The following is a 25,296-nucleotide window of genomic DNA, read 5'->3' as shown; positions in this document are numbered from 1 at the left end:
AACAGAGCGAGACCCTGTTTCCAAAAAAAAAAGGGCTATGAAAACTAATATAGGAAACACAGGAAAGTGAAAGGGATCATAATCCTGAAGATGGCAGAATATAGTGCTGAAAATTATATATATATATATACACATATATATATAGTGCTGAAATTTATATATATATTTTAGGACTCAGAAGAAAATATCAAGAGAGTGCCATGCTTGGAATCCTGAACTCTATGAAACATATATGAAAGATAGAAGTAGAGGACAAACTGAGATGAAAGGAGAGTAGAAGCAGATAAAAAGGAAAAAGATTAGAGAAGATTACAATAAATTTTCTAAAATTTTCTAAATAAATTAGCAGAATTAAATTCCCCACTGGAGCATGTAAATAGCAGAACAAATGCTAAAGAAAATCAAGATCAAGCCCAGGATGAAAACAAATAGTTCTTTTTTTTTTTTTTTTTTTTTTTTGAGTCTCGCTCTGTCACCAGGCTGGAGTGCAGTGGCATGATCTTGGCTCACTGCAACCTCCACCTCCTGGGTTCAAGTGATTCTCCTGCCTCAGCCTCCCGAGTAGCTGGGACTACAGACACGCGCCACCACGCCCAGCTAGTTTTTGTATTTTTAGTAGAGATGGGGTTTCACCATATTCGCTAGGATGGTCTCGATCTCTTGACCTCATCATTTGTGCACCTCGGCCTCCCAAAGTGCTGGGATTACAGGCGTGAGCCACCATGCCCGGCTGAAAACAAATAGGAGTTCTAATAAAATGCAGAGAAAAGGGATAAATAATAAAATTATAAAAGAAAAGATGACAAATATAGAAGACAGAGAGCAGAAATATACCATTTGAGAAATGTTTATTCTTTTTCTTTTTCCTGTTTTTTTTTTTGAGAAATGTTTATTCTTAGAAAAAAGTTCAGAAAACAATGGAACAAAGTAAATAATTAGAGTAATCACAAAAGATAACTTTTCTTTTTTTTTTTTTTTTTTTTTTTTTTTTTTTTTGAGATGGAGTCTCGCTCTGTCGCCCCCAGGCTGGAGTGCAGTGGTGCGATCTTGGCTCACTGCAAGCTCCGCCTCCCGGGTTCACGCCATTCTCCTGCCTCAGCCTCTCCAGGTAGCTGGGACTACAGGCGCCCGCCACCACAACCGGCTAATTTTTTGTATTTTTAGTAGAGATGGGGTTTCACCGCGGTCTCGATCTCCTGACCTCGTGATCCGCCCGCCTCGGCCTCCCAAAGTGCTGGGATTACAAGCGTGAGCCACCGCACCCAGCCAAGATAACTTTTCTTAAAAGGAGGATGATATATGTAGCTAGGTGTAAAGGGTTTGCCACGTCTTAGGCAAAATCGATGAACAAGATCTCCGGGTAGAAGCATTATGAAAGAAATGTGAAGTATAAGAATAATTTTTAAATACTAAAGAATACAGACAGAGAGGTGGGAAGATCATTTGAGGCCAGTGGTTTGAGACCAGCCTGGACAACAAAGCAAGACCCCACTCTATGAAAAATGGAAAATTAGCTGGGTGTGGTGGTACACACCTGTGGCCTCAGGTGGGGACTGGAGGATCAGGGAGGTTGAGGAAGTTGAGGCAGGAGGATCACTTGAGCCCAGGTGCTCGAGGCTGCAGTGAGCTATGATTGCACCACTGCACTCCAGCCTGGGTGACAGAGTGAGACTCTGTATATAAGAAAAAAGAATCCAGACAGAAAAAATGTAGTGAGCTAAAAATAATAAACAAACTGGTCTCATTCCCCTCCTTCATAACAATAAAATGCCAAAAGACAGTGGAGCAAGGGCTACAGATGTGTTTTATGGGAAAAGTTGTATCCTAAGTAAGGATCGGATACCCAGCCAAGTTCTCTGTTTGCCAGGGCTGCAGAAATATTCTGAACTATGCAAGGACTTAGTAAAGGGAGGACCTACGTGCCTGTCTTGAAGATACAAGACAGAAACAAAACAAAATCGAGAGTTGGTATTATGACTCAAGAGAAAATGGTAGTAAATAATGATCCAGTTAAAATTGTTACAGATCTGAAAAATTGTCTGGTCAAGGCAAATATTACATAAAGGATATAACAATTTAATAAAAATTGGATCTAAAACCCCCTATTTTACTAACAAAAACTTTCAAATGTTGGGAGAGATAGTATGCTAGATTTCCCATCAAATAGGAAGAAAAACATCATGAAGAAGAAATACTGAACTCCAAGCAGACACTCATATAAATCTCACCCTTTATGTAGGAAATATGTGTGCGTGTAAGTTTTTTTTTCTTAAAAGAGAATAACAAGAAATCACAACCAAAGGGAAAGAATAAAAGAGAATGCAAATAGTAAAAATATCAGTTATTACAATACAAGTAAATGGAATAAAATTCCCTATTGAAAGACAAGGCTTCTTATAAGCAGTTACAATCTGTGTGGCTCTTCGTTCTGTTTTTCTTTTCCTTAGCTATATATTATTTATTTTCTCAACAAAACTCAAGATTTATAGTTTGGGTTAAGAAAATGTAACTTGATATAATTTGCAAGTGGCACATATAAAACAAAGTATAACATAAGGCAAAAAGCAATAAACAGGAGGATAAGTAATTTTATATTGAAAATCGAAAATTCATAATAAAGATATAACCTTTGCTTATTAAATAACATTGCAACAAGATACACAAAGCAGAAGTTGTTATAAGTTGACAGAAACCAAAACAGTACTAAAATAGTTTAACAGAACAAGAAGCTAATAAGGATTTAGAAGATATAAATTCTACAAATGAATAAGCATTCTCTTATCATGAATGCATCTTTTTCCAGCATTCATGGAATCACCCACAAAAATTAATCATTGAAAAAATTTTTTACAAAAATATGTATAAAAACGTTGTTCAGATTATATTATTTTACTCATATAAACCCCCAAAATTAAACTCATTAGGAAAAGTGTAAATTTTTTAAAAATCTAGTTACTTAGAAATTTGATAGCCATCTTCTAAATAGTGCCTGGGTCACAGAGGAAATAAAAGCTGCAATTACAGACTATGCAGAAAAAAATGAGAACATTACATTTCATACTTAATACAGTCAAAGCTGTACCTCTATAAAAACATTTATATTCATAAATATGAAAGCCCAATTTAGTGATTTAGAAAAAAGAAAACTACATTATGGGTTACTCCAGTTCCTCCAATATCTATTTCTTTTTTTTTTTTTTTTTGAGATGGACTCTCGCTCTGTCACCAAGCTAGAGTGCAGTGGCACGATCTCGGCTCACTGCAACCTCCACCTCTTGGGTTCAAGCGATTCTCCTGCCTCAGCCTCCCGAGTAGCTGGGACTACAGGCTCGCACCACCACATCCAGCTTATTTTTGTATTTTTAGTAGAGATGGGGTTTCACCATGTTGGCCAGGCTGGTCTGAAACTCTTGACCTCAGGCAATCTGCCCACTTCGGCCTCCCAAAGTGCTGGGATTACAGGCGTGAGCCACCGCGCCTGGCCTTTTTTTTTTTTTTTTTTTTTTTTGAGACGGAGCCTTGTTCTGTTGCCCAGGCTGACATGCAGTGGTGTGATCTCGGCTTACTGCAACCTCCACCTCCTGGGTTCAAGCGATTCTCCTGCCTCAGCCTCCCGAGTAACTGGGACTACAGGCATGCACCACCATGCCTGGTTAATTTTTCTATTTTTAGTAGAGACAAGGTTTCCCCATGTGGGCCAGGCTGGTCTTGAATTCCTGACCTAAGGTGATGCACCTGCGCTGGCCTCCCAAAGTGCTGGGATTACAGGTGTGAGCCACCTGGCCTGGCCCAATATCTATTTCTTTGAAAAGAACCATAAAATGCAGCTGCAAATCAAACCAAGAAAAAAAGAGAAAACAGCATAATTAGGAATGAGAAAAGAAACAAAATATAAGCCATATGCAGTGGCTCACACCTGTAATCCTAGCACTTTGGGAGGCTGAGGCAGGAGAATCGCTTGAGCCTAGGAGTTCGAGACCAGCCTGGGCAACATAGTGAGATCCATCTCTACAAAAAACTTTAAAAGTCACTGGATGTGGTGATACATGCCTGTAGTCTTAACTACTCTGGAGGCTGAGGCAGGAGGATAGCTTGAGCCCAGGAGTTCAAGGTTACAGTGAGCTATGATTGTAGCACTACACTCCAACCTGGGTGACAGAGTGAGACCCTGTCTCTAAGAACAAAACAAAACAACAAAACCTGAAACCATTATTAGACCTACTGTGAGGTCTTACAATTTTTCTTCTCTTTTTTTTTTGAGACGGAGTCTCGCTCTGTCACCCAGGCTGGAATGCATTGGCTCAATCTCGCCTCACTGCAACCTCCACCTCCCGGAGAGATTTTCCTGCCTCAGCCTCCTGAGTAGCTGGGATTACAGGCACCCACCACCACGCCTGGCTAATTTTTGTATTTTTAGTAGAGACGGGGTTTCCCCATGTGGGCCAGGTTGGTCTCGAACTCCTGACCTCAGGCGATTCGCCCGCCTCGGCCTCCCAAAGTGCTGGAATTACAGATGTGAGCCACTGCATCTGGCCAGTCTTACAATTTAATGGAACAAATAAATAAATTACTATGTCACGTTTTTAATATTTTGATGGTTCAATATATTTGATTTCTTTGCAATCCTATGTATTTTTGCATTATTTAGAAGTATTATTCTGAGAAGCAATTGTAGGAGTGAAGACTGGAAATCTCATTGGAAAATCAACTGACAAGAGGCAGATTAATAGGAGAAATGGCATACAAATTTATTAGCACGCACAGGGGAGAATTACAGAGTGATTTCTCAATATCCTAATGTCATACAGATGTTTCCATACCATACTTCTTAAGGAAAAAGGAGATGGACAAGTGTAGATGAATTTAGGGAGGTAGTAAATTATTTTTAGGGGAATTCAATGGGCTTAAAGAACATACAATGGCCTGGGACAATGGCCAGGAGTATCACTTGAGGTCAGGAGTTCGAGACCAGCCTGGCCAACATGGTGAAACCCTGTCTCTACTAAAAGTACAAAAGTTAGCCAGGCATGGTGGCGCACACCTGTAATCCCAGCTACTCAGGAGGCTGAGGCAGAAGAATCGCTTGAACCTGGGAGGTGGAGGTGGCAGTGAGCCGAGATCGCGCCACTGCACTCCAGCCTGGGTGACAGAGGAAGACTTCATCTCAAAAAAAAAAAAAAGAAAGAAAAAAGAAAATGAAAGAAAGAAAGAAAAGAAACTTGTATAGATACATTCATTACTTTGTGGTGGAGGTTTCATGGGTGAATACTGATGTCAAACATCAACTTTTACACTTTAAATATTTGTAATTTATGGTTAGGTCAATTATAGTCCAATAAAACTTTAATATTAATTTTTTTAAGTTAAAAAAAAGTGGGGAGGAGGTTAAGAACCCTTAAGGGGATTAACATTTTTTGGTGGCTCTGGTCCTACTAGAATTTCACCAATCTCCAGCCATCTCCTCATCACTTGCCATGGACCAATCTGAGTTCCCGGAAAATAGGCTTCCTCTGAATTCTAGGTTTTGCCGCGGTTGGTGGGATGGAAGGCCTGAAGGAGAAGTACTTCTTGGCCCTGGCTAGCAACCGGAGCGAGAACAGCAGCTGCGGGCTGCCCCGGGAAGATGCCTTCCATATTTTCCGAGATCCGCTGACATCTGATCTCCCGTGGCCAGGGGTCCTATTTGGAATGTCCATCCCATCCCTCTGGTACTGGTGCACAGATCAGGTACAGGACAGTGACCTGAGCAAGCTTTTTCCTTCTCTTTGCTTCTTTCCTTAGGGTGGCTGAAGTCGGTGCTTTCTTCTTCCTCCATCTCGTCTCTCATTTGCATTTTCCCTGCTTCCTTGACTACTTTCTCCTTTCCATTGCTCTACATGCTATTTTATTTCTTGCTCTTGTGAATGTGAATGACAAATCCAAAGCTGCTGATATTTGCAAAGGGGAAAACTCAACACACTCTGCTTTTTTTTTTTTCTGAGACAGGGTCTCACTCTAACACCCAGCCTTCATCTCCTGGGCTCAAGAGATCCTCCCATATCAGCCTCCTGAGTAGCTGGGACTACAGGCCCATGCCACATGCCCAGCTATTTATTATAATATTTTTATTTTTTAGTAGAGATACAGGTCTCACTATGTCGACCAGGCTGCTCTCAGACTCCTGAGTTCATGTGATCCTCCTGCCTCAGCCTCCCAAAGTGCTGGGATTATAGGTGTGATCCACTGCAGCCGGCCTAATACACTTTGCTTAATGTCTGGGAATATCCAGTAAGCAAAGGAGATGATACCTTTTAAATGGGGGTTAAAACTCCTATTGGACATCATTTGTTCAGCAAATACACACTGGGTGTCCTCTACGTACCAGGCACTCTTCTGGGCACTTAAAATCAGGAGCTAGTAAAACAAAGCTCTCTGCCCTTGTAGAGCTTCCCTTCTTCTAATGGGAGTAGACAGAGACAATAAGTAAATTACGTGAGATGTTAAAATGTGATAAATATCATTTTAAAAAGTAGAATGTGGGAGTGCAATTTAAAATAGGGTGACAGGTGGCTCACACCTGTCATCTCAGCACTTTGGGAGGCTGAGGCAGGAGGCTCACTTGAGCCCAGGAGTTTGAGACCAACCTAGGCAACATAGTGAGACCCTGTCTCTAAAAAAATAAAAATAATAAATAAATAAATAAATAAATAAAAAATTAGCCAGGCATAGTGGTGTGCACCTGGAGTCCTAGCTACTTGGGAGGCTGAGGTGGGAGGATCGCTGGAACCCAGGAGGTCAAAGCTGCAGTGAGTTGAGATCACACCACTGCGCTTCAGCCTGGGCAACAGGCTTGAGACAGTAAGACCCTGTCTCAAATAATGTAGGGTGCTGAGGGGAGGTGTCATTGAGAAGTGACCTTTGACCAAAGACTTTGTAGAAGAGCGAGAGCTCCCCGTGATTTTTGGAGGAAGAGTTTGTAGCAGAAGGAACACCCAGAGCAAAGGCAGATACATAACTGGTGTGAAAAAAGAAAGGAGAAAATCAAAAAGCAGAACCATGTGTACAAGAAGACCTTTTGTGTTAAAAAAAAAAAAAAAAAAAAAAAAGGAGAATAGAATCAATATTTGCATTTGCAAATATAGCACTTGCTTTTATGTCCATAAACTCTGGACGGATGTGGGGACACAGCCAAACTATATCAGCATTCCGAGTTTCCATCCCCCTTGATCTTTTCCAGGTGATTGTCCAGCGGACTCTGGCTGCCAAGAACCTGTCCCATGCCAAAGGAGGTGCTCTGATGGCTGCGTACCTGAAGGTGCTGCCCCTCTTCATAATGGTGTTCCCTGGGATGGTCAGCCGCATCCTCTTCCCAGGTGAGAACACAGCTGGGGGAAGAGGTCATCAGTATGTGAGTCTCAGACCATGTGAATTATTCTAAACGTATTATTAGAAGCCTCAAGTGAATGTGACTACAGTCCTTTCTCTCTTTTTCTAAGACAGAGTCTCATTCTGTCATTCAGGTTGGAGTGCATTGGTGTGATCATAGCTCACGGTAACCTTGAACTATTGGGCTCAAGCAATCCTCCCACCTCAGCCTCCTGATAGGAAGACTCTATCTCTGAAAAGAAAAGAAAAGAATATGGCTTCAAACAACCCACATTCATTGTGCACTTGCTAAGGGCCAGTCCCTATGAAAAGAGTTTCAGAGTGGAGTGTGGCTATAACTATGGATGCTGATCTGGAAGGCCCAGGCCTGAATCTTTGCTCTGCCGCTTATGAGGTGTTTGACCTTGCATAAGCCATTTAATGTCTCTTTGCTTCTGTTTCCTCACTTGTAAAATGGAGGTAACTGCTTAAAGCAGTTCCTGGCACACAGAAAGCTCTATCCAAGTGTTTACTCTTATTATTTTATACATGTATTACCTCATTTCATCCCCAAAACAACCTTATATGGTAGGTACTATTATTCTTTTCATCTTACAGATGAGGAAATTGAAGCTTAGAGAAATTAATTCATTTGGCCAGGTGTGATGGCTCACACCTATAATCCCAGAACTTTGGGAGGCCAAGGCAGGCAAATCACTTGAGCTCAGCAGTTTGGGACCAGCGTGGGCAATGTGATGAAACCCCATATCTACTAAAAATACAAAAAGTAGTCGGGCATGGTGGTGTGCGCCTGTAATCCCAGCTACTTGGGAGGTTGAGGGAGGAGAATTGCTTGAACTCAGCAGGCAGATGTTGCAGTGAGCTGAGATCATGCCGCTGCACTCCTCCTGAGTGGCTGGGGCTACAAGTATGCGCCACAATGCCTGGCTAATTTTTTTAAAAATAGAGATGCGGTCTTGCTGTGTTGCCCAGGCTGGTCTTGAACTCCTGGCCTCAAGCTATCCTCCTGCCTTGGCCTCTCAAAGTGCTGAGACTGCAGCTGTGAGCCAACATGCCCAGTCCTTTTTTTTTTTTTTTTTTTTTTTGCCTTTTTTTTGAGACGTAGTCTTGCACTGTCACCCAGGCTGGAGTGCAGTGGTATGATCTCGGCTCACTGCAAGCTCCACCTCCTGGGTTTATGCCATTCTCCTGCCTCAGCCTCCTGAGTAGCTGAGACTACAGGTGCCCACCACCATGCCCAGCTAATTTTTTGCACTTTTAATAGAGATGGGGTTTCACCATTTTAGCCAGGATGGTCTCGATCTCCTGACCTCGTGATCTGCCCAACGTGGCCTCCCAAAGTGCTGGGATTACAGGCAGGAGCCACCGCGCCTGGCCTTTTTTGCATTTTTTTAAAGACAGGGTCTCACTTTGTCACCCAGGCTGGAGTACAGTGACATGATCATAGCTCAATACAGCCTCAGACTCCTGGGCTAAAGGGATCCTTTCGCCTCAGCCTCCCAAGTAGCTGAGACTACAGGCATGCACTACCACACCTGGCTATTTTTTTAAAGTTTTTGTAAAGACAGGGTCTCACTATGTTACCCAGGCTGATCTCAAACTCCTGGCCTCAAGCGACCCTCCTGCATTGACCTCCCTAAATTCTGGGATTGCAGGCATGAGCCACCATGCCTGGCCATAGAGTCCTTTCATAGTGATGAGACTGAGGCATCTCTATCTAGGCATCTAGTGATGCTATGCTGTTTCTCAACATTGGTTCAATGGGTAAGTCCTATAGGTATCCCAGGCCAAATTGAGTGGAGACTCAACTGGGATCTTGCCTCAACTATATTTTTTTGAAACCAACTAGGCTGAGGTCTTGTGGTTCCAGAGCAGTTCTCTGAAGTCTCATGTGAAAGTTTCTCTCTTACTTTAGTGTTTGAGCTCAGTGGTTGGGTTGGATAACTTTGGCCCAGTGAAATCCTTTTTGGGTTTTTTTTTTTTTTTGACGGAGTCTCACTCTTTTGCCAGGCTGGAGTGCAGTGGCACAATCTTGACTCACTGCAACCTCTGCCTCTTGGGTTCAAGTGATTCTCATTCCTCAGCCTCCCAAGTAGCTGAGACTACAGGCATGCATCACCATGCCCGGCTAATTTTTGTATTTTTAGTAGAGATGGGGTTTCACCATGTTGGCCAGGATGGTCTCGATCTCTTGACCTTGTGATCCTCCCACCTCGGCCTCCCAAAGTGCTGGGATTACAGGCATGAGCCACCGCACCTGGCCTGGGGTACTTTTTCTTTTTTTTAGATGGGTCTCACTCTGTCACCCAGGCTGGAGTGCAGTGGCATGATTACAGCTCACTGCAGCCTGGAGCTCCCAGGCTCAAGCAATTCTCCCACATCATTCTCCTGAGTAGCTGGGACTACAGGTGCTCACCACCATGCCCAGCTAATTTTTGTAATTTTTGTAGCTATGGGGGTCTCACTATATTGCCCAGGCTAGTCTTGAACTCCTGGGCTCAAGCAATCACCCACCTCAGCCTCCCAAAGTGCTGGGATTACGATGTGAGCCATTGTGCCCAGCTGGGTGTTCTTTTCTTAACAAATCTCATGAGATATCAAGGCCTCTAGAGTATTTGCCTTAGTTTTTTTCTTAATGTGGTAAGGGAATAGGTTTATATCATGGGGATAAATGATACTGAGGAGGGATGATGTCACCAGAAGACACTGTGGTGTCAGAAACTGGTGATCTATACAGAAGAAAGCTCCTCTCTTTTCCCCTGAAACCGTGAGCTTTCCAGTGTACCCACCAAGGCTGTTATTAACTAAAGGGGATGGAAAGCAGAAAGTTTCCCCCCTATGCCTTATCCTACATAATGTTACACAGAAGCTAAGAAAGGGTAGGATGAAGTGGTTTGTAGTTGGCTCAGAAGCTTAGTCAAAATAATTTAGGACCCTTAAGAAGTAGGAGAAAAGAGATGGGGAAGGCAAATGGGGGCACTGTCCATGGTGCTAGACCTTGAACCCTTGTGTTCCTCCAGCCCTGGTGGGATGAGAAACCCACAAATAGTCCCTAGTCCTGCTTCCAGGAAAGGGCAAAAGCCTTGGGAAAATACAGAGGGAGTTAAGAACTGGGATCTGGGTTTTGCGGTGACTTGGAAAATATACAGCTATTCAGCAAGTCTTGACATAGAAACACAGAAATGGCTTCAGGCCAGGCGCAGTGGCTCATGCCTGTAATCCCAGCACTTTAGCAGGCTGAGAGGCAGGAGGATCTCTTGAGGCCAGGAGTTCAAGACCATCCTGGGTAATAATAACAGACCCCCTCCCTACCAAAAACAATTTTTAAAACTTAGCCAGGTGTGGTGGTGCCCACCTGTGGTTCCAGCTACTTGGGAAACTGAGGCAGGAGAATTGCTTGAGCCCAGGAGGTTGAGGCTGCAGTGAACTATTATTACACCACTGCATTCTAGCCTGGACAACATAGCAAGACCCTATCTCTAAAAAAAAAGAGAAAAGAATCTCTAAAAAAAAAAAAAAAGAGAGAAGAATTGAAGATATGGCTTCAAACAACCCACATTCATTGTGCACTTGCTAACGGCCAGTCCCTATGAAAAGAGTTTCAGAGTGGAGTGTGGTTATGAATATGGATTCTGATCTGGAAGGCCCAGGCCTGAATCTTTGCTCTGCCGCTTATGAGGTGTTTGACCTTGCATAAGCCATTTAATGTCTCTTTGCTTCTGTTTCCTCACTTGTAAAATGGGGGTAATATTTTACAAGGCTTAAAGCAGTTCCTGGCACACAGTAAGCTCTATCCAAGTGTTTACTATTATTATTTTATACATATATTACCCCATTTCATCCTCAAAACAACCTTATATGGTAGGTACTATTATTCTTTTCATCTTACAGATGAGGAAATTGAAGCTTAGAGAAATTAATTCATTTGGCCAGGCGTGATGGCTCACACCTATAATCCCAGAACTTTGGGAGGCCAAGGCAGGCAGATCGCTTGAGCTCAGCAGTTTGAGACCAGCGTGGGCAACGTGATGAAACCCCATATCTACAAAAAATACAAAAATTAGCCAGGCATGGTGGCATGTGCTTATAGTCCCAGCTACCTGGGAGGCTGAGGTGGGAGGATTGCTTGAGCCCGGGAGGTCGAGGCTGCAGTGAGCCATGATCACTGCACTCCAGCCTGGGTGACAAAGTGAGACCTTGTTTCAAAAAAAAATCATTCATTCACTCATTTATTTATTATTCCATGAATTCAACAAATATTTTGAGAGCCAATTATCTTCCAAGTGTTATTCTAGAAGACTCTGGGGGCCCATAAGTGAACAAGACTACAGGATCCTTGCTGTAGAGGGACTTACATCCTAGTGGTGGAGGACAAAGACAGAAATAAGTAGATAAATAAGGCCAGGTGCAGTGGCTCGCGCCTGTAATCCCAGCCCTTTGGGAGGCCAAGGCAGGAAGATCACTTGAGCCCAGGAGTTTGAGACCAGCCTGGGCAACATGGCAAGACCCCATCTCTAGAAAAAAATACACACACACACACACACACACATATATATATGTATATATATATATATATAGTAGTCCCACCTACTCAGGAGGCTGAAGTGGGAGAATCACTTGAGCCTGGGAGGTCGAGGCTGCAGTGAGCTGTGTTTGAGCCACTGCATTCCAGACTGGGTGACAAAGTGAGACTGTGTCTCAAAAAAGAGTAAAAAAATAAATAATTTTTGACTGTGCTAAATGCCAGGAGGAGGATGCACAAGGAGATATCAAAAAGAATGTCAGATCAGAGCTACTTCTGACAGGGTTTCCCGGGAAATCCTTTCTGAGGAGGCAACAGTTGACCCATGCAATGGTTTGAAAATACATCATAGAGCCAACCAGATTAATAATGGACTGGATGTAAGGGTTAAGGGGGAAAAAAAAGGAATCCAGGATCACACCTAAGCTAAGTGACTTTCTGGGAGTTACTGAGCTAGTGCCAGAAGAGCCGGGATTTGAACCCAAATGTAGCTGACTCCAAAACTTGACTCTTGCTCATGCAAATTATGTCTGAAGACCTGGACTGACATACAGAAGATCAATAACAAGACCTGGACCATCTGTTGCCCAGGCTGGAGTGCAATGGTGCGATCTCCACTCACTGCAACTTCCGCCTCCCGGGTTCAAGCGATTCTCCTGCCTCAGCCTCCTGGGATTACAGGCATGCGCCACCACCCCCCATTAATTTCATATTTTTAGTAGAGATGTGGTTTCTCCATGTTGGTCAGGCTGGTCTCAAACTCTTTCATATGTTTGTGCCAGCCACCTATTTTTTAACAAGTCCACTAGAAGGCTGAGAACGCCAGGTTTAAAGTGCCAGTTTCAGGGCCAAGCACTCGGCCTCCCTATTTGCACTTCTGTCTCCACCATGGCTCCACCAGCTCCCTCCTAAATCTTCAACTGAGTCCACAGCTGCCTAAAAGTATTTTCTGATCCTGAGTTCTTGTGAGCCTGGAAAAAAACCCTCTTCCGCTAAGTCCATCTGAGAAATGGCACATATTTTAATTTTTTGTTTTTTCATTAAACTTTAAGTTCTGGGATAAATGTGCAGAACGTGCAGGTTTGTTACATAGGTATACATGTGCCATGGTGGTTTGCTGCACTCATCAAGCCGTCATCTAGGTTTTAAGCTCCACGTGCATTAGGTATTTGTCCTAATGCTCTCCCTCCCCTAGCCCCCCAACCCCCAGTAGGCCCCAGTGTGTGATATTCCCCTCCCTGTGTCCATGTGTTCTCATTGTTCACCTCCCACTTATGAGTGAGAGCATGTGGTGTTTGGTTTTCTGTTCCTGTGTTAGTTTGCTGGGAATGACGGTTTCCAGCTTCGTCCATGAGAAATGGCACATATTTTTAAATAAACTATATGGAAATTAAGAGAGAAGCAAAACAACCCTCAAAACACAATCCCAGCACTTTGGGAAGCCAAGGCGGGAGGAACACTTGAGGCCAGGGGTTCAAGACCAGCCTGGCCAACATAATGAAACCCCATCTCTACTAAAAATACAAAAAAAAAAAAAAAATACCTGGGTGTGGTGGCACACCTGCAATACCAGCTATAGGCTGGGAGGCTTAGGCAGGAGAATCGCTTGAACCTGGAAGCAGAAGTTGCAATAAGCCGAGATTGTGCCACTGCACTCCAGTCTGGGGGACAGAGTGAGACTCCATCTCAAGAAAAAATTAAAATTAAAATTTAAAAATTAATTAATTTAAAAAAGAAAAAGAAATTAGCTGGGTGTGATGGTGCGTGCCTGTAATTCCAGCTACTCAGGAGGCTGGAGCCTGGGAGGCTGGGGTTGCAGTGAGCCAAGATCGCACCACTGAACTCCAGCCTGGGCAATAGAGCGAGACCCTGTCTCAAACACACACACACACACAGACACACACACACAGAGTTTAGAAATGCAGTATTTACAAAGCCAATCTTCTCTACCTGAGCTTTGAAATAAACTAAGGGTTTGCCTCCTGGCCGTAATACCTACTAGCAATATAATCTGGAGAAACTATTTAACCTCTGGGCCTCAGTTTATCTGTCTTTGAAATAGGGATAATAACAGTATCTTCCCCAAAGAGTTGTGAAAATTAAATGAGGTATATGTACAAAGCTTACTGCAGCTCCTGAGTCATAGTAAACCTTCAGTTAATGTTGGGTTTGTGGAAGAAGAAGGTTTTGTGTTATGTTTGGATTTAACTGGGCTACAGGTGTCTTATTTCAGGCATCAGAGGGTGTGAAGCATTCTGACAAGAGAATCTACTCCGTATAGGAAATGATTCATTAACCAGGACAGGTGAGCAGATGTTACTGAACAGTGAGTTAATGATCATGGGCAGATCACTTGAGGTCAGGAGTTTGAGACCAGCCTGGCCAACATGGCAAAACCCCATCTCTACTAAAAATACAAAAATTAGCTGGGCATGGTGGTGGGTGCCTGTAATCCCAGCTTCTTGGGAGCCTGAGGCAGGAGAATCACTTGAACCTGGGAAGCAGAGGTTGCAGTGAGCTGAGATTGTGCCACTGCACTCCAGCCTGGGCGACAGAGCAGGAGGCTCCGTCTCAAAAAACAACAACAACAACAACAACAACACAAAGACATTATTGTAAGACTGGCCACTAGGTGTCCCAGCTTTATCTGGGTTATGATAACAATAGCTGAAGTTTTTCCAGCACTTCCTATAAAGTCATGTTATTATCCTAGTTTTACAAATAGGGCAACTCGTCTCAGAAAGCGTTAAGTAACAAGGTCACAGCTTATGAAGTCTGGACTCTCTTTTATTTCATTGAGCTATAAACTTCCATATGACAAGCCTGTGTCTGGCCCCATGTTGCCTGGGCCTGGGGCTCTGGGGGCCTGACTGCTCACCTCTGGGCCTGTGTTTCCTCCATAGATCAAGTGGCTTGTGCAGATCCAGAGATCTGCCAGAAGATCTGCAGCAACCCCTCAGGCTGCTCTGACATCGCGTATCCCAAACTCGTGCTGGAACTCCTGCCCACAGGTAATATCCCTTTACCTCTGAATCAAGTCCCCTGGAGCACCCAGAAAGGAGATCACCAGATGGGCTCTGATCCAAGGCAGGGTCAAGAAGGGAGGGCTGGGGGGAGGAACAGACTCTGGGCTCCCCAAGAAAGGCTAAGTCCTGCAGGAAGCTCTGCCCCGCCGTCCTCCCTGAGGTTCTGCCTCCTCCAGTTGAGCCCACTGGGATCAGCTGCTTTGGCAGAAAAGGACCGAGGCCCATGACCTCCCTTCTGCCCCCAGGGCTCCGTGGGCTGATGATGGCTGTGATGGTGGCGGCTCTCATGTCCTCCCTCACCTCCATCTTTAACAGTGCCAGCACCATCTTCACCATGGACCTCTGGAATCACCTCCGGCCTCAGGCATCTGAGAAGGAGCTCATGATTGTGGGCAGGTAAGTCCCCACTGGGTGGGGCTGGGGCAGGGGGAAGAGAAAGCTGAGCCCACCCAGAGGCAAAGTCCAGGTCCAGCCAGCAACTTATCCAGGCTGAAGAGCGTTAGGACTCCAGGTGCAAGACATTCATTCATTCAGGAGATGCTGAACGAGCACCTACTGTGTACCAGGCACAGGGCACATAACCATGAAAGGGCTCAGTTCTTGCCTTCATGGAACTAGGGAAGGAGGAGAATGAGCAAATAATTTTAACCCAGCTGGGCGAGATGGCTCACACCTATAATCACAGTACTTTGGGAGGCCGAGGCCGGTGGATCACTTGAGGTCAGGTGTTCAAGACCAGGCTGGCCAACATGGTGAAACCCCATCTCTACTAAAAATACAAAAATTAGCTGTGGTGGCGTGTGCCTGTAATCCCAGCTACTCAGGAGGCTGAGGCAGGAGAATCATTTGAACCCAGGAAGCAGAGGTTGCAGTGAGCCAAGATGGCGCACTGCACTCCAGCCTGGGTGACAGAGTGAGACTCTGTCTCAAAAAAAAAAAAAAAATTGAAATAATAAAATAAAATAAGCCGGGAGTGTTGGCACGTGTCTGTAATCCCAGCTATTCGGGAGGCTGAGGCAGGAGGATCACTTGAGCCTAGGAGTTGGAGGCTGCAGTGAGCTATGCTCTCACCACTGCACCCCAGCCTTGGCAACAGAACAAGACCCTGTCTATTAAAAAAAGAGACAGAGAAAGAGGAGTAAATGTTCAGGGAAGATGATGCTAATTTGTGCCTCTCGCTGCTGGCACCAGGATGTTTGTGCTGCTGCTAGTCCTGGTCTCCATCCTCTGGATCCCTGTGGTCCAGGCCAGCCAGGGCGGCCAGCTCTTCATCTACATCCAGTCCATCAGCTCCTACCTGCAGCCGCCTGTGGCAGTGGTCTTCATCATGGGATGTTTCTGGAAGAGGACCAATGAAAAGGTAGCTCTGGATGGCTCCTACTATGCCAGAACCAAGTGTTGCCCCTTGAGGACTGGGATAGGATGGGAGCGGAGGGTGTTGGAGGGAGACTACAGGCTGGACTTGGGTGTTGAGGGAGGGTGAGTTCCACGGTGGAAGATACAGGGAGGGTGTTTATCTGAACTTTGCAAAAAAGCAATGAGGGGGCTGCTGCGATGGCTCACACCTGTAATCCCAGCACTTTGGGAGGCCGAGGTGGGTGGATCACTTGAGGTCGGGAGTTCGAGACCAGCCTGGCCAACATGGCGAAAGCCCATCTCTACTCGAAATACAAAAATTAGCCGGGTGTGGTGGTGGGTGCCTGTAATCCCAGCTACTCAGATGCTGAGGCAGGAGAATCACTGGAACCTGGGAGGCAGAGGTTGCAGTGAGCTGAGACCATGCCACTGCACTCCAGCCTGGGCGACAGAGTGAGACTCTGTCTCAAAAAAAAGCAATGAGAGGTTCTCATCAAAAGTGTCTTGATGCATTTTTTGTTATTGAACAGGGAAGCTAAATTAAGAGGGAGTTAGTAAACTATTAGTAATCAATTCATTATAAAAAGATAAATGGTTAAGTATTGCAGAACCTTTCCAAATTGCTGACTCGTGCTTGCAGTGACCACCACAAGAAAGACAAGTCCTGGGGATGGCTTCTTGAGGTTCCTGGAGGCCAGAGCCCTTGGCGTCTCTAAGACGATCTTGCTCTGATTTTGCAGGGTGCCTTCTGGGGCCTGATCTCGGGCCTGCTCCTGGGCTTGGTTAGGCTGGTCTTGGACTTTATTTACGTGCAGCCTCGATGCGACCAGCCAGACGAGCGCCCAGTCCTGGTGAAGAGCATTCACTACCTCTACTTCTCCATGATCCTGTCCACGGTCACCCTCCTCACTGTCTCCACCGTGAGCTGGTTCACAGAGCCGCCCTCCAAGGAGATGGTACATTTGGGCTGATGGCTAGATCCGTTGAGACTTTTTGTTGGAAGTGACAGAAAACTGACTCAAACTGACTTAAGCGAAGTAGACTGATTGTCCAAAAAGCTGAAAAGTCCAGGGTTGAGGTTCAGGGGCTGGATGATTCAGGACTCTGAAAAGGTCATCAGAATCCATCTGCACTTCTGCTTCAATTCTTAGGTCCCATATGGAGCCCAGTACCTTCTAGAGATACATCCTCTTTTACTGTCCTTAAGTAAACATAAGGCTGGGGTGCAGCGGCTCATGCCTGTAATCCCAGCACTTCTGGAAGCTGAGGTGGGAGGATCACTTGAGGCCAGGAGTTCGAGACCAGCCTGGGCAATATAGTGAGATCCCATCTCTTAAAAAAATGAAAAAATTAGCAGAGCATGATGGCTCGTGCCTGTAATCTCAGTTACTAGAGAGGCTGAGGTGGGAGGATTGCCAGAGCCCAGGAGTTTGGCAGTGCAGTGAGCTATGACCATGCCACTGCACTCCAGCCTGGGTGACAGAGCAAGACCCTGTCTCACAAAAAAAAAAAAAAAAAAAAAAAGAAAAGAAAAAATTAGCAGGGCGTGATGGCTCATGCCTGTAATCCCAGCTGCTAGGGAGGCTGAGGCAGGAGGATTGCTTCAGCCCAGAAGTTTAAGGCTGCAGTGAGCTATGACCATGCCACTGCACTCCCACCTGGGTGACAGAACAAGAGCCTGTCTTAAAAAAAAAAAAAAAGGTAAAAATAAGCATAAATATTTCTGTCCCAGAATTTCTAGAGAATTTCTAGATTCCCATTGATGGAGTCAGCTCAGGACACATGCTTATCCGTGAACCAATTCAATCCCTGTGGCCAGAGAAATGGATGAGCTGAAATGACCAATTCTGGGGTCCTGCAATACTCTAGGGTGAGGGTTAAGCTCTGAGGATTAGAATGAGGGATAATCACATCCCAGCAACAGGAGGATGGGGTTTATCGGAGAAAGACGTGGGAATAATCGAGCAGGGGAATTGTGTGCTGATGTTGAAGAGCGCAGGGACGTGATGCTTGTTGGAGGATGGGGTGGCAGGGTGGGGCTGGGAGCAGATGCAGACACAAAGGCTGAGTGTGGGGTTGGGCGGGGAGTGTGAGAAAAGGATGGAAAACCCCAGCCCCACCTCCACCACAAATCTCATCATTCATCCCTGCTCCTTAGGTCAGCCACCTGACCTGGTTTACTCGTCATGACCCCGTGGTCCAGAAGGAACAAGTGCCACCAGCAGCTCCCTTGTCTCATACCTTCTCTCAGAACGGGATGCCAGAGGCCAGCAGCAGCAGCAGCGTCCAGTTCGAGATGGTTCAAGAAAACATGTCTAAAACCCACAGCTGTGAGTAGCCTCTCTCCTCAGTTACAGCAAGAAGCAGTATGTGTTAATGGGATTGATTTTTTTTTTTCTATCAAATCACAAGCCAGGAAAGTGGGCAGACTTGGAGTTTTAGCATCCTCTGGCTCCAGTGTCTGATCTGTCCCCACACTCTGGCCATGGGAAAGGAGTTTTTAGTAACTTTCAACAAGCTTCCTACGGGCACTAACAGCAAACAAATACTTGATGAGTGCCTACGTAGACACGGTTGGTTCATTTCATCCTTATTCTCTGCACATGGGTAGGCAGGAACACGACTTGCCTTCTCTCAGTTAGTGCTTCTAAACTGGCGGCTTGCAGACATATTTTGGCTTAGCCCACCTACAGTTTCAATAAAATGTGAGTTAACATTTAAAAACTGGGAGATTTCGGCCGGGCGCCATGGCTCAAGCCTGTAATCCCAGCACTTTGGGAGGCCGAGGTGGGTGGATCACTTGAAATCAGGAGTTCAAGACCAGCCTAGCCAACATGGTGAAACCCTGTCTCTACTAAAAATATAAAAATTAGCCAGGCATGGTAGCGCATGCCTATAGTCCCAGCTACTTGGGAGGCTGAGGCAGGAGAATCGCTTGAACCTGGGAGGTGGAGGTTGCAGTGAGCCGAAGCCTGGGTGACAGAGTGAGACTCTGTCTCAAAAAAAAAAAAAAAAAAAAGGAGATTTCAATTGGGCATGGTGGATGGTGGTTCACGCCTGTAATCCCAGCACTTGAACACACCTGGTGAGTGTCCCCATCTCGCCTCTCTGGGAGACACAGACCACCTCTACGGTCTTCCTTTGCTGGGTTCTTTCTAGGTGACATGACCCCGAAGCAGTCCAAAGTGGTGAAGGCCATCCTGTGGCTCTGCGGAATACAGGGGAAGGGCAAGGAAGAGCTCCCGGCCAGAGCAGAAGCCGTCATAGTTTCCCTGGAAGAAAACCCCTTGGTGAAGACCCTCCTGGACGTCAACCTCATTTTCTGCGTGAGCTGCGCCATCTTTATCTGGGGCTATTTTGCTTAGTGTGGGGTGAACCCAGGGGTCCAAACTCTGTTTCTCTTCAATGCTCCATTTTTTTAATGAAAGAAAAAATAATAAAGCTTTTGTTTGTTTACCACAAGGCTTCCAAGTGTTTATAGACCATTTTCAACATGACACTTAGCTCTTTTCTTTTTTTTTTTTTCTGAGACAGTGTCTCGCTCTGTCACCCAGGCTGGAGTGCAGTGGCATGGTCATAGCTCACTGCAACCTCAAACTCCTGGGCTCAAGTGATCCTCCCTCCTCAGCCTCCCAAGTTTCTAGGACTACAGGCACACACTACCATGCCTGGCTAATTTTTTTCTTTTTTTAAGAAATGTGGTCTATGTTGCCCAGGCTGGTCCTGAACTCCTGGCCTCAAGTGATCCCGCTACCTCAGCCTCCCAAGGTACTAGGATTACAGGCATGAGCCACCATGCCCAGCCTCTTTTCTTCTTGAAAATAATGAAGGTTAGAAGATGGAAAGAGGAGAGACATGTAAAAAACTTCCTTTCGCAAAAGACTAGTTATTCATTCTTCTTATCCGTTGTGTAACATCAATACCCAAATTCAAAGGGATAAAGAAGCAAAGGGACTCACAGGACCTCCCAGGCTGACAGCAGCCACATCTCTGGGGCTGGGTATTCAGCATTTGAACTTGCCCAGCTCACATTCACAGTGCAAAGAATGGGACCTGCATTCTATCTCTTGCCTTCCACTGTGGCTGGCTTTGGGTGAAGGTCCCCAAGAGTTTTCTCACTGTGATACTTCCTCCTAGATATTTCTTGGAAATAGACCCGAGTTGGTACTCTGAAATCTTGTGCTGTAAGAAATCAGGGAATTGTGTGCACTTCTCAAGTTCTGGCTTAGACTCTTGTTTTTGAGACAGGGTCTCACTCTGTCACCCAGGCTGGAGTGTAGTGGCGCCCTGACAGCTCACTGCAGTCTTGACTTCCTGGGCTCATGTGATCCTCCCATCTCAGCCTCCTGAGTAGCTGGGACTACAGACATGCACCACCATGCCTGGCTAATTTTTAAAATTTCTTTGCAGAGACATGGGGGGCAGGTCTCTCCTATGTTGCCTGAGCTGGTCTTAACCTCCTGGGCTCAAGCAATCCTCCTGCCTTGGCCTCCCAAACTGCTGAAGTTACAGGTATGAGCCACGCACCCAGCCTTAGACTGTGTTTCTTTGCTTAATTCCCCATGATGATGCTTCCCTAAAAAGCAGCAGCCAGGTGGATGTGCATTCAATGAACCTCCCCACCAAAAGCCAGTAAGGCTTTGACCTGCAGAGCAGCGGCCTCCTGTTCTGGGTAGAGCCAGCCTCCTCAGCTTCCCCGCTTTGGGCCCGTTGAAGTCTGATGGAATGAGCCATGAGGGCTGTGTTTGCCACGTGCAGAGCTAAGAGTAGGACAGGGCCAACGGAGTGAGCCCTGAGACCATCTCTGGAGTAGCTCAGGGCCATGAACCATCCAGGCCTGGGATAAGGTGGGGTGGTGGGGTGGACTAGAACCCTTTCCTGGCCCAACAGAGCTGGAAAGCAGAGGAGTCTCTTGAGGGACCCCAATTTCCAGATGAGAGGAAAACAAACAGGACCCCCTGGGGCTGAGGAGCTGCCTGCCCTCATCCTCCAGTGATGTCTTTCTGGTTCCTATTTGATGCCAACAGCTGGGACTGGCCTGGTGCACAGGCAAATGTATTGGCCCAGCCTCAGCTCTGCTCATAGGCCTAGCTCTCTACACGAATCCAAATAGCAGTGGTAGGTTGGACAAAGGGCACCCCCAGCCCTCCTGGAAGGGGTATGGGTGGGGAACTGGCTGCTAACATGGCTCCAGGCAGGAGCTTGGGATGGTTCTGGAGCAAGTGGGCTCAAGAAGGAGTCTTCACCAGGGAGGCTGAGCTTCTGCCTCCAAGGCCCAAAGCAGAGGAGTGGGCAGCATGGGAGGCTTCCACTACAGTCCTGAGCTGCCTGCCCAAGCCTGCCCCTCACACCAAGACCTCTGTTGCCTCTGGCTGGGGTCAACGGTGTGTTTCAGCGGGGACACACTGAGCTGTCACTATGATAGCTCAGGCCACCCCCATCTCTGCCCGGACACCTGACTGGCCTTCTCACGTCCAGTCTTTCCCATTCTCCAGCCACTGGCAGGGTGAGCAACTCAGATCAAGCCAATCCTCTGCTTGGAATCCTTCAGAGACTCAGAGACCTTCCCACTCTCAGGATGAACTCTGCAATCCTTTGCATTCCATTTTTTTTTTTTTTTTTTTTTTTTTTTTTTGAGACAGTATCTCACTCTTTTGCCCAGGCTGGAACACAGGGTGCGATCATGGCTCAATGCATTCTCGAAGTCCCAGGCTCAGGTGATCCTCCCACCTCAGCCTCCTGGGTAGCTGGGACTACAAGTATGCACCACCATGCCTGGCAATTTTTGTTGTTGTATTTTGTGGAGAGGGCATTTTGCCATATTGCCCAGGCTGGTCTCCAATTCCTGGGTTCATGTGATCCACCTACCTTGGCCTCCCAAAGTGCTGGGATTACAGGTGTGAGCCGCTGTGCCCAGCCGAGAGATTTTAAATGTTCTCACCACAAAAAATAAATGATAATGGAGGTGACAGATATGTTAATTAGCTTGATTTAACCATTCTGCAACGTATACATATACAAAAACATGTCATATACCATAACTTTTATCAATTTAAAAAACCAGTGCAGTGCAAATACAATTTACAGATATGCATAGAAACTGAATTCATGCCAGGTGCAGTGGCTCACATCTGTAATCCCAGCACTTTAGTAGGCTGAGGTGAGTGGATCACCTGAGGTCAGGAGTTTAAGACCAGCCTGGCCAACATATCAAAACCTCATCTCTACTAAAAGTACAAAAATTAGCCTGGCATGGTGGTGGGTGCCTGTAGTCCCAGCTACTTGGGAAGCTGAGGCAGGAGAACGGCTTGAACCTGGGAGGCGGGGGTAGCAGTGAGCCGAGATCATGTCACTGCACTCCAGCCTGGGCGAGAGAGCAAGATTCCATCTTAAACAAATAGAATGACAACAAAAAACCCCAAATTCAAATACAAGTAGAAAGAATGAAAACAGAACCCTGATGTTTTTTGTTAGGTTGGGGGAGGTTCTTCCTTGTATCAAATATCCCCTCCCCACATGTCATTTGTGATGATGTTTCGTGTGTGAAGGATAGACCCTAAGGTGACCCGCAGTCATCCCTACTTCCTGGGAAGTGGATCCTTCCCCAGGCCAGCCTCGAGATGAGACCCCAGCCCTGGCTGCTGCCTTGACTGCAGCAGATGAAGATCCTGGACAGAGGACCCAGAGGAACTGTGCCTGGACTCCTGACCCACAGGAGCTATGAGAAAATGAACATGTGTTGTTGTAAGCTGCTAAGTATGTGGTCATCTGTCATGCTGCACTGGATAACTGACATGAGGGGCATGGTGTGTGAATGCATGTGCGGATGTAAAGGAGGGGTTGGCTGGAGAGGGTATGGGAGGAGGACAGTTGCCTGCACAGCTGTGTGGGGTCTACACAGCCATGTACCTCCTTTGGAGGGTATCAAGTAGAAGTATTTGGTTGCCAGTAAGAGAAACAAACCCAAAGAGGAACGTTTGTGCCAAAAACAATCAAGCACTTTATTGTGAGCATACAAAGGTAAGAAACGCAGAATGGCTTCAGGGACACAAACCGGGAGCTGGGGGAGTGGTTTTAAAAACCAAGCCCTGCACTCTCTCCCTCTTATCTTTTGTCTCTGCCTCTCCACATATCTGCTGACTTCTCCCTCTGCAGGCAGGTTTTCTCTACTCCACAGAATCCATGGTGGTGGCAGGAGACAGGGGTCCTGCCTGCTGGGGAAGAGACTCAGGGCCCACGCCTGTGCGAACCCATGTGGGACAGGGTGGGGATGGCCACGTGTGCAGCCTGCTGTGGGCAGGAGGGAAACTAAGGGGGTCCTTGACTTGCTCCCCTTCCTTAGCTGGCAGCTCTAGTGGTCTTGGTCACTTGTCTTTTGGCTGCACCACAGCCTGTGGCTTCCCTGCACCAGCACATCTCCTCTCTAGCTCCACCGATGAGATACAAGGAAAGTGCAAGCACTTGGCTGAGAAGCATCCCTATGAGTGAGGTGCTTGCTACCCAATCTGATGCAAAACCCTGAGACTGTGGGTCCCAGAGGCCAGAGGCCAGAGGCCAGAGGCACTGGAATATGGTGGGAAAATGGTGGGAGGAGACCTCAGGGAGAAACCAGGAGGGTTTGTCTTAAGACCTTCGAACAGGAGCACTTGTGGGACTCACTGGGCTTGGGAGAGCACTGAGAACTGCAGCCCCAACAGAGGAACGGGGGTCAATCCACGGAGCTCCCAGAGAACCAGGGCCATCACAATGGTCCAGGGATGGGGTCACTCCAATGGCATCTGAATTTTTTTTTTTTTTTGGAGACAGAGTCTCGCTGTGTCACCCAGGCTGGAGTTCAGTAGATGATCTTGGCTCATTGCAACCTCTGCCTCCCAAGTGGCTGGGACTACAGGCATGTGTCACCACACAAGGCTAATTTTTTTTTTTTTTTTTTTTTTTTAGTAGAAGTGGGGTTTCACCATGTTGACCAGGCTGGTCTCAAACTCCTGACCTCAAGTGATCCACCCACCTCAGTTTCCCAAAGTCCTGGGATTACAGGCATGAGCTGCTGCACCTGGCTAATTTTGTGTGTGTGTGTGTATGTATACACACACACACACACACACACACACATATATAATTTTTTCTTTAGAAGAGATGGGGTTTTGCCATGTTGGCTAGGCTGGTCTCAAACTCCTGACCCTGTGATCCACCCACCTCGACCTCCCAAAGTGCTGGGATTACAGGCATGAGCCACCGCACCCAGCGCATCTGAACTCTTGGAATGACCACAGGGTGGAACTCGGCAAAACCAAGGCAGCCAGGGGTCTACTCTGAGCCTCTGCAGTCTCCAGTGCTGGGTGCAGGGCAAGCTCCTTCCAGAATGCTAAGTGAGTGCTAAACCGCAGGGGGTAGTGAGAGGAACCGGTGCCTGACCAGGGAGGTTTGGTGCAGGTGGGGGAGCAGGGACACGAAGTCTGAGTGCAAGGGCCTAGAACATTCTATGAGAAACTACTGTGTAGAGAAGGGAAGGAAACAATCTGAAGGGCAGGTGGCCAGTGTCCTTCTGGATGGCCAGAAATGGCCACTGTGGATTCAGATTCTCTGCCTCTCTAACGGTGGGCAGGCTGGAAATGGTGTACCTAATGTGCAGTGCCAACACAGTACGACGCCTCCAGCAGAAGGAATCCCAGGCCACAGGAATGGGAAAGAAAGAGGATCCAGAGGATCCAGGTGCCTCTCCTGGCCCTGCCGGTGGGATGCTGAGCCACGTATCCTGCTCCAGACAGTTGTTTGGTCCTTTTTTTTTTTTTTTGAGACAGTCTCACTTTGTTGCCCAGGCTGGAGTGCACTGGCTTGATCTGGGCTCACTGTAGTCTCTGTCGCCCAGGTTCAAGTGATTCTCCTGTCTCAGCCTCCTAAGTAGCTGGGATTACTGGCGCCCACCACAATGCCAAGTTAATTTTTTGTATCTTTAGTAGAGATGGGGTTTCACCATGTTGACCAGGCTGGTCTCGAACTCCTGACATCAAGTGATCTGCCCACCTT

At 46.5% G+C, this 25,296-nt stretch overlaps 1 protein-coding gene across 3 annotated transcripts in view; it reads left to right on the top strand.

Moving 5' to 3' along the window:
- The window catches only part of SLC5A11 (solute carrier family 5 member 11), a 63,077-nt gene extending 43,346 nt beyond the window's left edge, over window positions 1–19,731 (top strand). For 2 of the 3 annotated variants that reach the window (XM_030799528.1, XM_030799534.1), the window contains 8 exons: window positions 5,522–5,727; window positions 7,217–7,352; window positions 14,791–14,898; window positions 15,159–15,309; window positions 16,105–16,273; window positions 17,010–17,225; window positions 18,428–18,599; window positions 19,429–19,725. In XM_030799528.1, coding sequence (XP_030655388.1) covers window positions 5,522–5,727; window positions 7,217–7,352; window positions 14,791–14,898; window positions 15,159–15,309; window positions 16,105–16,273; window positions 17,010–17,225; window positions 18,428–18,599; window positions 19,429–19,634 — 1,364 coding nt within the window. In that variant the 3' untranslated portion in view covers window positions 19,635–19,725. Of the gene's footprint in view, window positions 1–5,521; window positions 5,728–7,216; window positions 7,353–14,790; window positions 14,899–15,158; window positions 15,310–16,104; window positions 16,274–17,009; window positions 17,226–18,427; window positions 18,600–19,428 lie in introns of all 3 variants that reach the window. The other variant, XM_030799518.1, reaches the window with a different exon arrangement.
- Window positions 19,732–25,296: the final 5,565 nt, after the last annotated feature.

Source organism: Nomascus leucogenys, chromosome 2 (assembly GCF_006542625.1).
Source record: "Nomascus leucogenys isolate Asia chromosome 2, Asia_NLE_v1, whole genome shotgun sequence".
Taxonomy (NCBI): domain Eukaryota; kingdom Metazoa; phylum Chordata; class Mammalia; order Primates; family Hylobatidae; genus Nomascus; species Nomascus leucogenys.
This window is presented reverse-complemented; position numbering and strand designations above follow the sequence as displayed.